The 14306-nt window shown below is 36.3% G+C and overlaps 1 protein-coding gene across 2 annotated transcripts in view; it reads right to left on the reverse strand.

Annotated features, from left to right (window-relative positions):
• The window catches only part of LOC140757570 (kin of IRRE-like protein 3), a 123645-nt gene that overhangs the window by 66470 nt on the left and 42869 nt on the right, over window positions 1-14306 (reverse strand). For both annotated transcript variants that reach the window (XM_073093341.1, XM_073093340.1), the window contains exon 2: window positions 1937-2058. In XM_073093341.1, the coding sequence (XP_072949442.1) occupies window positions 1937-2058 (122 nt within the window). The remainder of the gene's footprint in view (window positions 1-1936; window positions 2059-14306) is intronic.

Genomic DNA, 14306 nt, shown 5'->3' on the forward strand with positions numbered 1-14306 from the left:
GTCTATAGTTACCTTTTTTCTTACAATACCTAGTTAAATTGTTTTTACAACACGTACCCATATATTGAAATATCTATCAGTCTGTCTTTCATACGAGTTAATATAATTACTGAAAACTAAACAACAATACTTCGAGGATGACGTTGGCGCTCAAAATGAAGCCCTTCATCACTTCCCATAAACAAGCTATCATAAGTAAGCGCCTATTCCAATGTTTAAACATTTCAACAGCTCATTTCTGAGCCAGTTAAGTATTCCTTAATTACTTTACAAATGAACCCGCCGACTAAAGTTCGTTTACTTGATAGCATGCCAACTGATTGACTACAAAGGTTAAGATTCCAACATTAGCTTTCGTTTTATCTTTCCACTGTCGATTGTAAATTGTTGCGTTCCTTTCGTTTGTTCTCGATGCTTTTAAGTTACGTGATTAATTGTTTTGTCTAAGTTTAAAAAGATAATTGTAAAAGCCAGCTCGGCGGATTTAATAAGGGACTTAAATATCAGTGGGTCTCCCTGTGTAATATTACACTAACGTAAAACATCAACGAGCCTCCCAGTTAGCGCAATATTAATCTATCGTAAATTGTCAGGGATTTATATTTGGTTATCTTTCTAATTCCTGCCAATTTACATTATCATTGGTTTCGACCAATCGATAAAAGTTCAACAGTGAAACAAAAGACTTTTACCCGACCTTGGAGGCTAATGTTGGAGGCCTTACGGGCTTTGCCTTTGGATTTGTCTAAATAGCAGACGTGATATTGAGTAGGTATCATTTGTACCAGCTGGGTTTTATACTTTAAAATTTTCTTGTATATTTTGTAAATCAGTTATTTTTTAGTTTATAGTTTATTTAATTACTTTAAATTTTATGTATTCAGTAATAATAATTGTAAATAAAGGGGGTTTGTTCTCATAATTATTATTTAAATTTACACTTACTAAAGAAAAAACATGAAATGAATATGAGTTCTTAAAATAAATTTCTTAAAAGACTATGAAGCCTACTAACCCATACTTAACCATAATGGTGAACTTTTGCCTATACTTTTCTCATCCTAAACTATCCCATCTCATCATATACGGCTAGAATTGGGATAGTAATGATCGACGGTGTCAACATCATAATCAACACAGTATCCGTTTTAAGCTATAACAGATATAACTTTAGGTTATAACAGGCTAAGCGAAAAAAATCCACACATTTATTTCAGCATAACTGCATTGGTTAAAATTAATTAACGCACAGATGTATTCCGTACGATTTATGTTTCAAGTTTGCGCAAAATTTAAAACGAAACGTTAACGGTACATGTTAACCGACCTATATTCCGTTCCGTAAATTAAATTCACACGGTAACTGACCGGATAGGGGTACGTAGGGTTGCTAGGGTTTATTTTCCCAGTTCAAACCATTTCCATACATCGCTCTATCCGTTCAGTCGTGCGCAGGATTTTTCTTTTTATACAAGAATTGTGAATTTCAGTGTTAGTACCGTGTGGGTAGTCTGTGAATCCATATTTTACCGTCAAAAGTTGCCTTATTCGTTCCCTGCAGCTTTTTAAGGAAAAGTCTCGTCAAAAACATTCTCTATTTCAAAATTCGCGTGCGTTAGCAAAAAAATATGTAAAAGGGATTTTTATTGCTATGATACGAATAAGCCTAACAATACTTCTATGCACCTAAAAATATTTTATATTTTTGAACTATAAGAACACATAGTAATAGGAAACAGATAGTCATAGGTTTTGTAAGGACCGAAAACATCGCACCTATTAATATGATAAGTAAATAAAAACAAAACTAAACACTATGTATCTGTTTGTCCTGCTTAATCCCAACCAGACGTTCAAACCACGTCAAACCATCACGAAAAGGCTAAAACAAAACGTAAAAATGACAAAGAAGCCATTTAAGATGAACATAACGTACCTTGTTGTCTTTCTGCCAGGAGCACACGCCTTTTTTGTCGGATATCCTGCACTTAAGCAGCGCATCCTCTCCCGGGTTGACCTCTGTGTATGTGGGCAGCTCCACGAAACGCTGGACCGCATCTGGACATAAAAAATATCACGTAAGAAACAAGGCTACATTTACAAAATTATTAAGCACCGAAACATTTAATTTAGAGACGCAGGAATATGAAGCGCTTAAACGCTTAAAAACAGAGGAATATCAGTCCTATTACTTAGCGCCTAAAATATCAATACTATTATTAATAAGCTTAAACGCTTAAAAATAGTGCAATATCAACACTATTTTTTAACGCTTAAGTACTTAAAAATAAAGAAACATAAAAAATATTTTTGAATACTTTAAACTACCGCGTTTGAATGATTTATTGTGGAACCACATATTTTTATGTTATAGAGCGCAATCGGTCTACCTTACTTTACATAATTTTAAATAGTCACCACCGTTGCTACCCCAAACTAATAAGGAAAACCACTTATTCATACATATTTTACGACACTACAAATAAACTTTCTTTGATATACATAGTTATTGTATTATTTTAGAAAAATACTGAATGAACAAGAAATGAATCAAATGAACAACAGTTTGTTTTTATATAAATTTCGAACATAAATTATTATGAATTGAATTTTTATATAACCCTTTTAACGCGAAAAACGTGTTGATGGAACGTGATGATAAGGACAGTACCCCTACCAGGAGTTTTTACGTTTCGACAAAAATGACTGTTTTGGTATTTGTTTACGTATTTGCCCATACAAATTCCAATCAGCGCCCCTAGCGGATTGTTTCCGAAGTATAGTGTCGGAACACGAGTTACAAAAACGGTTTTTTTACAATAATTACGTTACGTTTGAGACATAAACAGCCGTCAAATCGCGATTTGGCATTATGAGTTGCTTATTTGACAATTATCAATCCGTAAAATACGTCATGACATTTACATTAACGGACAACCGAGTTGTCAGTCAGCGGACTTTTCGCCGTGTTTTGTGTTTTGCTCATTTTGTTTGAAAATGTTTGCCGCTAAATACCATTTTGCTGGGAAGATGATTGAGCAGCAGGAGGAAGCAGACCATCGGGCGAGGCAGCGGCTATATTTAAAGAAACGGAGCAACGTATCTCGTGTCTCGGAGAAGAAGTTCATCCAGTTGTACCGGCTCTCAAAGAGGGGGTTTACCTATTTGTGCACAGTATTAAGGGAAAATACTGATTTAAGGAAATCACAAAGGGTGTCGCTGGAGACTAAGGTAAGATTTTGTTTTCTATAGATACCTAATAGTTACTTGTCGTACAATACAATGTACAAAATTGTTATATTTCTAGGTTCTTAGCGCTTTACTATTCTACGCCAATGGCGATTACCAGCGTGTCATTGGCGAGGCTAATTACCTGTCGCAAGAGACGATTAGCGGGTACGTGCAAGAGGTCACGGAGGCATTAAATCACCCTCATGTGACAAAAAAATTTATAAAATTTCCATGTTTGCCTGAAGATAGACAGCGTACCACACAAAAGTCAGTATTTAACAATTTATTTATACCATCTACATTTTAGGGATACATGTAATTTTAATTTGAATAACCTTTTGAATTACTTTTAGTTTCTACAACAAGTATGGCTTCCCGGGTGTCTTAGGAAGCATTGATGGCTCCCATTTCAAAATAAAAAAACCCAAAAGGAACGAGGAACACCTTTATTTCTGTAGGAAACATTATCACTCCATTAATGTGCAAGTAGTAAGTATAGGCATTAATATGAAATTTATATAGCAAGTGACTAAATTGAAACATACAAGTTTTTGTTTTGCCAGGTTTCGGATCATGAGGGCAGAATATTATATGTCAATCCCAAATTTGGTGGAGCAAGTCATGATGCCTTCATATGGAATAATAGCACCATTAACACATTTATGCAATCTTTACACCGGAATGGCGAATCGGTTTGGCTTTTAGGTAAAGCGATATATGTTAATAAGTAGGTCAGGTTTCAGTTATTATGCTTATTAATAATTTCGATTCCATTAATTTTTACAGGTGACTCTGCGTACCCTCAAAGACCATGGCTCATGACGCCCTACATAAACCCAACACCACATTCTTCTCAAGAATCATTTAATGCAATACACAGCAAGACAAGAGTCATAGTTGAAAATACATTTGGACGACTCAAAAACAGATGGAGATGTCTGCATAAAGACAGAGTATTGCACTACAAGCCAGACAAATGTGCAAAAATCATTGTTGCATGTTCAGTGTTACATAATATTGCACTAGACTTTAAAGACTTCCTGTCTGATGAAGAAATACTTGGTAGTTGTTAAATTCCTTGTAATATATATATTTTTTGTATGAAATCAATTTTAATTTTTAAAAGGTACATAATAAAATATTTTGTTTTCACAAACTCCAGTCATTGCTGTGCCTTCATTGGATCCACAGCAGGCAGAAGATGACATGCTGTTCCTGGGTCGCCAGATACGCGACAGGCTGGCTACCAGGCTACACGCAGCAACCACATAGTTTTTTTTTTTTACTTATTCTTCTTTCTCCTACATATAGATAAGATACCTTCCGAAGCAGTGGTAGAATAAAAAAGTATGAACTGCAACCCGGCACTTTCATTTCCAACCTTATCATCATTATTGCTTTGTAAGACATTAGTTTTATACAATAGGTGCTATAATATGTAATAAATACTCATTTTTTAAAAATGCATAGGAATGTAGAATATTAATAAAAATACGGTTCTCTCGGTTCCATAAACTCCACCATCCGTTCAAATTGTGACGTGCTTGTCCTCATTATATTATATCCAGTTTTTTTTGTTGATAATACGATGCCTTCTCGTTCAAACAGTTTTTTCTTTTATTATTTTTGACAGTTACAAACTTCGCAATGAAACTTTGTATTTGAATTTTTTTTTTAAGGCGGCAACATAAACCTTTTAGTCCAAATATTTATTTAAAGTGTTATATTGTTTTTTATATTAAAATATTCATTTTTAAATTATTTAAATTTGCAAATGTGTTTTTGTAAATATTTGTTATATAATTAATCAATAATATTTTGGCATAATGTTCATATAATGTGGTACAACATTTGACGCGGTACAAGAAATACTCAAAACATAAAATTAAATGTCTAAATTGACAGAATGGCGCTTTATGGTTTGTCTCACTTTTTTGCGAACATTTGAGGGAGACAAAAAGTTCAAGGTCACTTGAGCACTTACTTTTGTTATGTTTACTCAGTGGTGCGTTTTTGACAAATCATTCTACTGAATCTAACGGAACAGAATAATGGATTGAGTAAACGTAACGTAAAATTGTGGGATGTTTTGAAAACTCATGGTAAGGGTACAGAACAGACTTGTCTAGCTCATCCCCAGACCTAGTCTTAGAGCTTTTGTGATCCACTTGTAAGTTCCCTATTTCAGCATTTTACAAATAATAATGTGGATTTTCATTGAAATTGTTATATCAAAAATTAGGAACACGATCACTATTTTGTGCTTCCTCGAAAGGACTCGTCTTTTGTGACTTTGTTATTATGATTGAGGATTACTTGACATTTTGTGAGATGAACAGGTCTTTATACACTTACAAAGAAATAAAATGAGCCCACAAGGAATTTATTGAATGGGTTCTAGAGAATTCTATCTGTCGTATCTATTAGAGATTGATTTTAGTCAAGATATAAATTAAGAGCAAACTCATCAATATAATTACAAATTGAATATAGTTGATTTTGAAAAATTATGATTTGAAAAATTATTGTTAATGTGTTAAATAACTGCAAAATCGTGGCCGTGAAATTGATATGTGACTCCGCAATCCAAAGTCCACTAATCTGCTTCGTACCCATTTGGTAGAATTACCAATAATGACCACGGGTTCTAACCCTTCGTAGTTGGACTTCGAAAGCACCACTGCATCCATATCTGCCTTGTAACAGTAGTGTTAAGCGCTGCTGTATTCTACTTAGAAGTGTATTAAGAAAGACAGTAATACGAAGCGTTACAACTTAGTCCTCAGGGAAAATAACAGATGGACATACCTTTTGTTACTTCTTCTATATTATAAACGAAGATGGCAATATTGTAAACTTTTTATATCCAATTTATATAATCCTAACTAATATGATAAATCCGAATGTGAGTTTGTTTCTTTGCTACACTTTTCCATCTTCTACATTACCGATTGTTATGAAATTTTATGAAATGAAATGAAATATATTTATTTGTTTGTATAGGCCAACGACGGCACTTACAAATTGTCAGGTACAATTTTTTTCTTAAACTACTACCGGATCGGAACGCGACCTCTACTGAGAAGATCCGGTAAGAAACTCAGCGGGTTTGTCTTTTTTTTTAATAATAATTATTCTCTTCTTTTAATGCCATCATTACACACACGTTATCAGGGGCTTAGAAAAGGACTAATGGTACCTTCCCGAGGCAAAGGTAAAAACTTCTGACTACATGCGTAGCCGCGGGTTAAAGCTAATTTATATCATTTTTTTTATAATATAGGAGTAGCAGACGAGCATGCAGTCCACCTGATGGTAAGTGGCTACTGCCGCCCATGGACATCTGTAATCAACCCCAGATAGGATTAGATATACCTACCTGAGGTCGGCCACAGATGCACTGCTACCCTTGAGGACTAAGCTGGAATGCCTCGGAAAAGTATGTCTCCCTTACCACACCCTTCAAAACGGAACACAGCAGCGCTTAACACTGATGTTATTAGGCAGAAATAGGTGTGGCGGTGGTGCCGCCGGAGTCGAACCATAAAGGGTTCTACCACCTTTAAATTAACCTAATTAGTTTCTATCCAATATCTGGCCCAACATAATTAATACTTGGAATGCTTGCTGTTTATAAACTTCAGTTAGTTAGCCATACGAGTCTCAAGGGGTAGTCGTTCGATCTTTATTCACAACGCGTATGTAGATCGGTCATTATGCAGTTCATGCAAGCTATACGGTGCACGTATACACTTTTAAGATGGTAGAACCCTTTGTGGTTCGACTCCGGCGGCACCACCGCCACACCTATTTCTACCTAATAACAGCAGTGTTAAGCGCTGCTGTGTTCCGGTTTGAAGGGTGTGGTAAGGGAGACAGACTTTTCCGAGGCGTTCCAGCTTAGTCCTCAGGGGTAGCGGCGCATTTGTGGCCGACCTCAGGTAGGAATATCTAATCCTATCTGGGGTTGATTACAGATGTCCATGGGCGGCAGTAGCCACTTACCATCAGGTGGACTGCATGCTCGTCTGCTACTCTTATATTATAAAATATATATATATATATATATATAACTTCTAGGTTATTCCGCTTTTCTATACATGAATCACTAATTTTATTGTGACTTATGTTGGCAAGAAATAATGTTACCCATTCAAACTATTACATACCTGTTCGGCAATTCAATTCAAGTGACCCTGCGAGAATCAATGTAGATTTTAGGTAGGCTTTATATTTATGTGAAACAGCAGAAAAAAAAATTTAAAGATGATAAACCTTCTGTGATTACATTCTGCAGGTCCACCTATGTCTGCCTAACCTATTTCTGTCTACCTAACAACGTTGTTAAGCGCTGCTGTGTTCTAGTTTAAAAGATATAGTTAGAGGGACATACTTTTCTGAAGCATTCCAGCATAGGCCTCATGCGAAGCGATGCATTTGAGGACGACCTCAAGTAGGAATCAAATCCTAACTGGGGTTGATTACAGATGTCCATGGGCGGCAGTATCCACTTACCATTAGGTGGACTGCATGTTTCTCTTCTACACATATATAATTTAAAAAATACTGAACCTGTCCGTAACATTTAATTCCAGCGAAGTCCCAATGTTTTTTTCTACTTATTTACAATAAAATTTAACGGTTGTATTTTTTATTCCAAGAAATAAAATGTAGTCTCATCGAGAGTGAGAACTTGTGAGAAATCAATTAAAATGTTTGCTTTGCAGTTCAAGCGCTTAAAATTCCGGGCAAAGCGCTTTACGGCTGCTGTCACGGTTTAAACTAGCTATTACTATTACCACTCGGGTGGGTTGCACCATAAAACTTTAACTTTAACAAAAGCCTAACCAGCCGTTCAATCTACGGTTATACAGTACATGGCTTGCACCATTTTACTAACGGTTAAAATGACGTCATAACAACACTCAACTTTAACCACTTGATTTCGGTTGGTTAAAGTTAGGTATTGTTATTGTTAATTTGACGAAAAATTGCGGTGACAGTGATACAAATGACGTTAATGACAAATAACTTGGTGCAACACAGAATTGATACATATCATCGCTATCGTCCAAATGATTATTTATTTCTTTATTAGATATACCACCTCTAACACAAAGTTATGGTACATAATGACAAACTTAATGCTTATTTAATAGTTACAATTAATTTTAACGCAAGCTTTAAACGGATATAGTGCAACCCATCCATACCAACTCAAATCTCGCATATTTAAGGTAGTAAGGTTGAAAATTGTTAAGATGTTATACCATTTCACTAGGGATTCGATTTAAGTTACAGTAGCGTGGGACAAATTTGGGACGATAGTTTTTGTACGGACATTTTTTGTACATAAACCTCTATTTGGATTGTCCCATTGTAGTATTTGATAAACGATTTATGTTTTATTTTCCTTGGACGATATTGAGAGCAATTTTCGTTTTGACCCGCTTTTGAAGATATTTTGTGATAAGGACAAGGAAAATATCTCCAATATTTGGAGAATATTGAAGATTGTTGTCACAGGCAAAATTTATTACTTTTTCATTTCTTATTTCCTTATTACAATAAGGTAATTTATTTTTTAGACAGGAAGCTTTTTTATTTGTATAATCTGCTATTTTAAGCGTTTTGTTGAAAATGAGAAGCAGTGATATTTTGTCTTCTTAAAAGCTTTAATGATGAGATTAGAAGAAAATTATGATTTGATTTAAAAGTGTACCAGTTATCAAGGATACAATTAATTACTCCTACAAGTAATAGGTAACCGGTGTCTAATATACAGATGACTTCAAATAAAACCTGCGTATTTAGTATTAGGTAAATCTAGAACTTCCAGGTTATAGGCTATACATTGTCATGTAATTCATAAACTTCTAATTATACTTATTAAAGACGCTCTCTATACTTGCAGTTCCACTCTAGGATTCTCTTTTGGGTTTAGGATTATCTGATGGGTGTCATAAACACACACGAAGACATTATACGAACACCCAGACCCAGGACAGACATATCTATATTCAATCACATGCCTGGCCAGGGATTGAATCCAGAACCCTTTGCACGTCAGACCGGTATGGTGACCGCTCCGCCGTCCGTTGTCAAATTTTATCGAATATTATCAAATATTCACTCTTTATTGGTTTAACGCATCGAATAGGCGGAAGTTTATTGAAATAAAGTGTTTAGGGGACAAAATGTGTGCGTTATGACGTATAAAGGTACCCTAATGTACCCATCCGCGCATGCAGCAGACCCAAGACTCCATTAACCGACCATTGTGCGTACAAAGTGCCTGTCGATCCACATTTCCCGAATACTACGCCGGTTTCGATGCCAATAATAGAGATTTTAATGGCTAAAGCGAAAACTTATTGTTCGTCGTTTATTTTGTCATCCTATGTTACTGAATTTACGTTTTTTTATCAGACTACGGAGGGATATGTTTTTCGATCGTATGAATGTACCTTCGTCTCTCTCTTACTCTCTATAGTTCAAACAGCTTAATGGATTTTAACCTATGAGATGTTGTTGAAATCGTCTATATTATTGGAATGACATCAGCTGTCAAGTTTTTTTTTGTAATTGCCTACATAATTGATTTTTAAGGACACGTGTCTAATATTATTCCAAGGCTATATAGAGATAGCAAACAATCATGTAGTTTACATTAAATGTTACTACCGGTTACTTACCCTTTTTTTTTTGACGAGGGGGAAACCTTCAAAAGGTACCCAGTGTCGTGGGAGCGACACGGGGTTATGTGGGATTTTTACCGCACTAAAATCCCCCCAGTGTCCATCTCACCGCTGTGAAGAGGACTCCGGGATCTCCAACGGAACGCAACCGGTTACTTACCCTGGACATCCGTAATAAACACTAGTTAGGACTGGAGTACTACATACGGTCACAAGTACGTTGCTATCTTTAAGGACTAAGTCAGAATAGCTTCAAGTCTGTTCAAGGTCCAATACAGTATTCTTGCAGTTTACTAAACGACTCTGAAACAAGAAGCTTCACAGATACAGAGATACATATGCAGTAATTATGCACATGTTACCTTTCTAATAATAACTAAAGAACTACTATCCTGTCAATTTTACGAACATGCAAACTCGTCTCTTTGTGATGCAAACAAGTGTCTATTAAAACTGGTAGGATAGTACAAGGTAAGATAATTGAGTTAATGTGCACGGAACGAGTATAGGAGTATAGCACAGCAACGTCACCCGGGGCGAAAACCGTGAAGATGACGCGATAACTTTTTGCATGCACACCACATACCTGCGATGTAGATATTTAACATTGGTACAGTTCGCAGTAGAATCAGCAGACTTTGAACGAGAAAAAAAAATGCAGAATGCTTAGAGGAAATGATAAGAGTAAATACACCTAAAGTAGAATTAAAATTGTTACTGTAACAAAGATTTTAATTTACGATGAAGTATTTAACGCCAGCACAATTCAGTATAGATCAATGATTTTCTGTAAAGAACAATACTCTGTTGACTCTGAAGGCGTAGCGGAGCGGTCATAATACCGGTCTGACGCGCAGAGGGTCCCGGGTTCGATCCCCGGCCAGACATATATCTAAATGATGAATTCAGATTTCTTTTTCTGGATCTGGGTGTTTGTGTATTTGTCTGTGTGTTTCCACGACACAGGGAATCCTAGTGTGGGGCTGTGAGTTTAGTAAGCGTCTTTTTTATTTTTATTTTATAAGACTGAAATAGCAAACGAGCATTCTGTTCTAGACACTATTTCCCGCAGACATCTGTAACCACTCTATATAGGGATTCCACCCGAAGCCCTGTTATTGAATGCGTTCTCACTCCTGAGAATAACAATTAGCGTATATACTGTTCTACTAAAATGCAGAACTGCTTCACGAAAGAAATAGCGGTGGAGGTGGTATGACATCGTCCCGACCATACTGTCTCTATCATCTACTATCAGGTGAATTGCATGCTTGTTTGCTACTTCAACTGAATATAAAAAACTCTTCGAACAATACTTCGAACATCGGCATTGATATCACTATCATCAACCCTTTATGGTCCCACTGCTTGCACGGATCTCCTCTCTGAATGAGAAAGATTAGGCCAAAGTCCAAGTGCGTATTGGTAGGCTTCACAAACCTTTGAAAACTTTTTTAGATTACTCAGGTATGCAGGTTTTCTCATGATGTTTTCCTTCGCCGTTTAAGCAAGTGATAATTAGTTTCTAATACGCACCTAACTTTGAAAAATGGTGGTTGCTTGATTTGGACCTCGGACCCTTCAATTGATCACAATGTCGGGTTTCTTAACTAGGCTATCACTGCTTACTTATCGGAATTCATATAAGGAACGATACATCAAGTTTAGCATATAAAGAGGACAAAATTTACGGTTATGAACAATGTTGGCCCCGTGCTCAGCTATTACTTGGCTGCTGTCATTTTAATAGCGGTTCATTATGCCATTTCTGTTCCAAGTTTTTATCTTCTAATGGTCTTTAAAAGCCAACTTTTTACCGTGATCAAACGCTGTGAAAACTGTGTTGATGTAACACTTTACGGAAATTATCTTTTTGTCACTTATATTGAGTAAATTTGAGAAAAGAGCACGTTTGAAATATTGCAATTTTAAGAACAGTGAGCAAAAAGGTGCTACGTGTTACGCTATTTGGTGTGGTCAGTGGAATAACATTATTTGTAACTCTTGCGTTATGTTACGAGTTCTTACGGTAGTGTTATGTAAAATAGATTCATCGCAAGTGATGATTTAAAAATGATGTAGCTACGCTTGGTCAAATCATTTAAAAATATCGACAAAAACTTTTTTTTAATTAATTTCGAAAAATTGTTTTTTTTAGAAAACACCAGATGTTAATGACTTTCTGTTTTTAAAAAACGTTTTATTCATTTAGGTTAAGTATTAGATTAAATCGAGAAACAACTTAATACCTACCTACTGATAGTAGGTTATCTAAAAAACGCTTGTTACGATTAAAAACATTTAGTATGTAATTACCTAAGTATGTAAGACATAATTATTTACGTAAAATTCTATATTTAAATGTTACATGTTTGCTAGACTATACATTTTGCTGTAAATAATAGCTTTAAAGCAATAAAAAAAAATATTTTTGTTTATTAACAGTAACGCCATTGGCGACAGAGTTTGAATGCTTCATTGCTTCGTAGTACGAAGTGCGTACGTACAAAACCCAAGCTCCATTCACAGCGCGCAACAACAAAATGTTAGAAAACAACAAGACACCGTTACCAATTTAACTTTAACTGGCGTATACGTCGAGCGTACGAAAAATAGACAATCGTAGAAGAAATTTGCATGTAAAATACAGGAGTCGGGGCATAACAAAAGTTACCCCACATGTGACGGGGCCTTACGTGATTGCACTGAATATATGTCGAAGGAAAAGTTTGATACTGTTTGAACGTAAATTGTACACAAAGGGTTGTTTGTTTGTTTCGATGGTAAAAGGAAGGTTGGCAATTTGTAGACTGTCATTGTGTAACATTGATATTATTCAGATTTTTCCTTGAGTGTGTTTAAGACAGTTTGGTTCATTTTTCTCCTGTTTTCCAATCGAGTTGTTACAACTCGAATCTAACTATTCGTATTGTGATGCAACAAGTTGTTAATATTTTGCTTATCTGGTACTTTCTTTGTAAGGAAACTCTTTAAAATCATTTCTAAGGTAGATTACAATAAAAAATTTAATTCGGTACTGCAGGCCCTTAGTTACTTTAAGACAAGTACATTAAAAGACGTCATTGAAGTTAAAAAGAAATGATAGTAGATTGATACTCGCAAAATTATCACTTTTTGGTACTTGGGAGAGGCCTGAAGTATTTTACAAGCTCCGAAGTGGCGAAGATATTTAAGGAGTTGTGGCGAATCACAGCGTATAAATTTTCACAAAATCCACAAGACTTTCAAATTAGACGACTGCTACCTAATTATGAGAACCGGGACCAAATGTTAACCTTTTTTTTTTACGAGGGGGAAACCTTCAAAAGGTACCCGACGCCATGGGAGTGACGCCTGGTTATATGCCCCGGTGGCCGTCCTCGGCGCTGGGTAGAGGACTCCGGGATCTCTAAAGGAACGCAACCGGAGTCCTCTTAGCGCATTGCCCCGTCGGGCCAGGTGAGCTTGGCACTCGCCACACCCTCTGGTGTGTACGACGGTATGCGACCACACATACAGCCGTTCTTCCCGGGGTCGCCGACGGGCGGTTCGAGCTCCCACTCTTGCCACCCGCAATCCCGGAAGCCCCCTTTTAGTCGCCTCTTACGACAGACAGGAGATACCGTAGTCCTATTCTACTCCCGGAAACCAAATGGTAACCTACGATATTTTCCCCCAAATGGTTACCCATCCAACTTCTGATGCTTGATGTTGCTTAACTTGTAGATAGACGAATTGCCGCACACAATTTAAATCCTGACTCTATATCGCACACACTTGCAAGTAATATTGATGAGCGTAACAACGTACTCTATTCAAATACGTGAGAAAGTATCAACTGGAACAAGCATGACTGGCGATCATCACTCAAAGCAAAACAAACAAAACGAACAAAAACCAACCAATCAATTATCTTAGTGCGAACTCTATTAAAAAATGCCGCGGGAAAAAATGACTGACCCGAATGGCAACACGGAATCAAGTAAGCGCAAACATAGCAGTTCATTTTTCAATATAAAGGTGCGGTCACGATTGCCAAATTTATGAAGCGACATTTCTGTAACAGATTTTTGATGAAATCGAAATAGTAAACGCATGCCGTCCAACTTACTAGTATTTAAAGTTAGTAGGACCGTCTGTGGTTCGACTCATGGGCACCACCACCACACCCATTTTTGCCTTATTAAGTATAGCAGTGTTTGTCTGCTGTGTTCTTATTTGAAGTGTGGTAAGAGAGAGTTACTCGTATATTACAAAAAACATAGTAAGAGGTCACTACCGCCTATGAAATCACCTGCATAAAGACTGGAATCCTACGTGAAATTACTCACAGATGCGTTAATCCTGAGAACTGAGGTGCAACGACTCGACAATCTG

The sequence above is a fragment of the Epargyreus clarus genome, unplaced genomic scaffold (genome assembly GCF_041222505.1).
Source record: "Epargyreus clarus isolate Ecla_fem2 unplaced genomic scaffold, WU_Ecla_fem_2.2 ptg000004l, whole genome shotgun sequence".
In the NCBI taxonomy this organism is placed as follows: domain Eukaryota; kingdom Metazoa; phylum Arthropoda; class Insecta; order Lepidoptera; family Hesperiidae; genus Epargyreus; species Epargyreus clarus.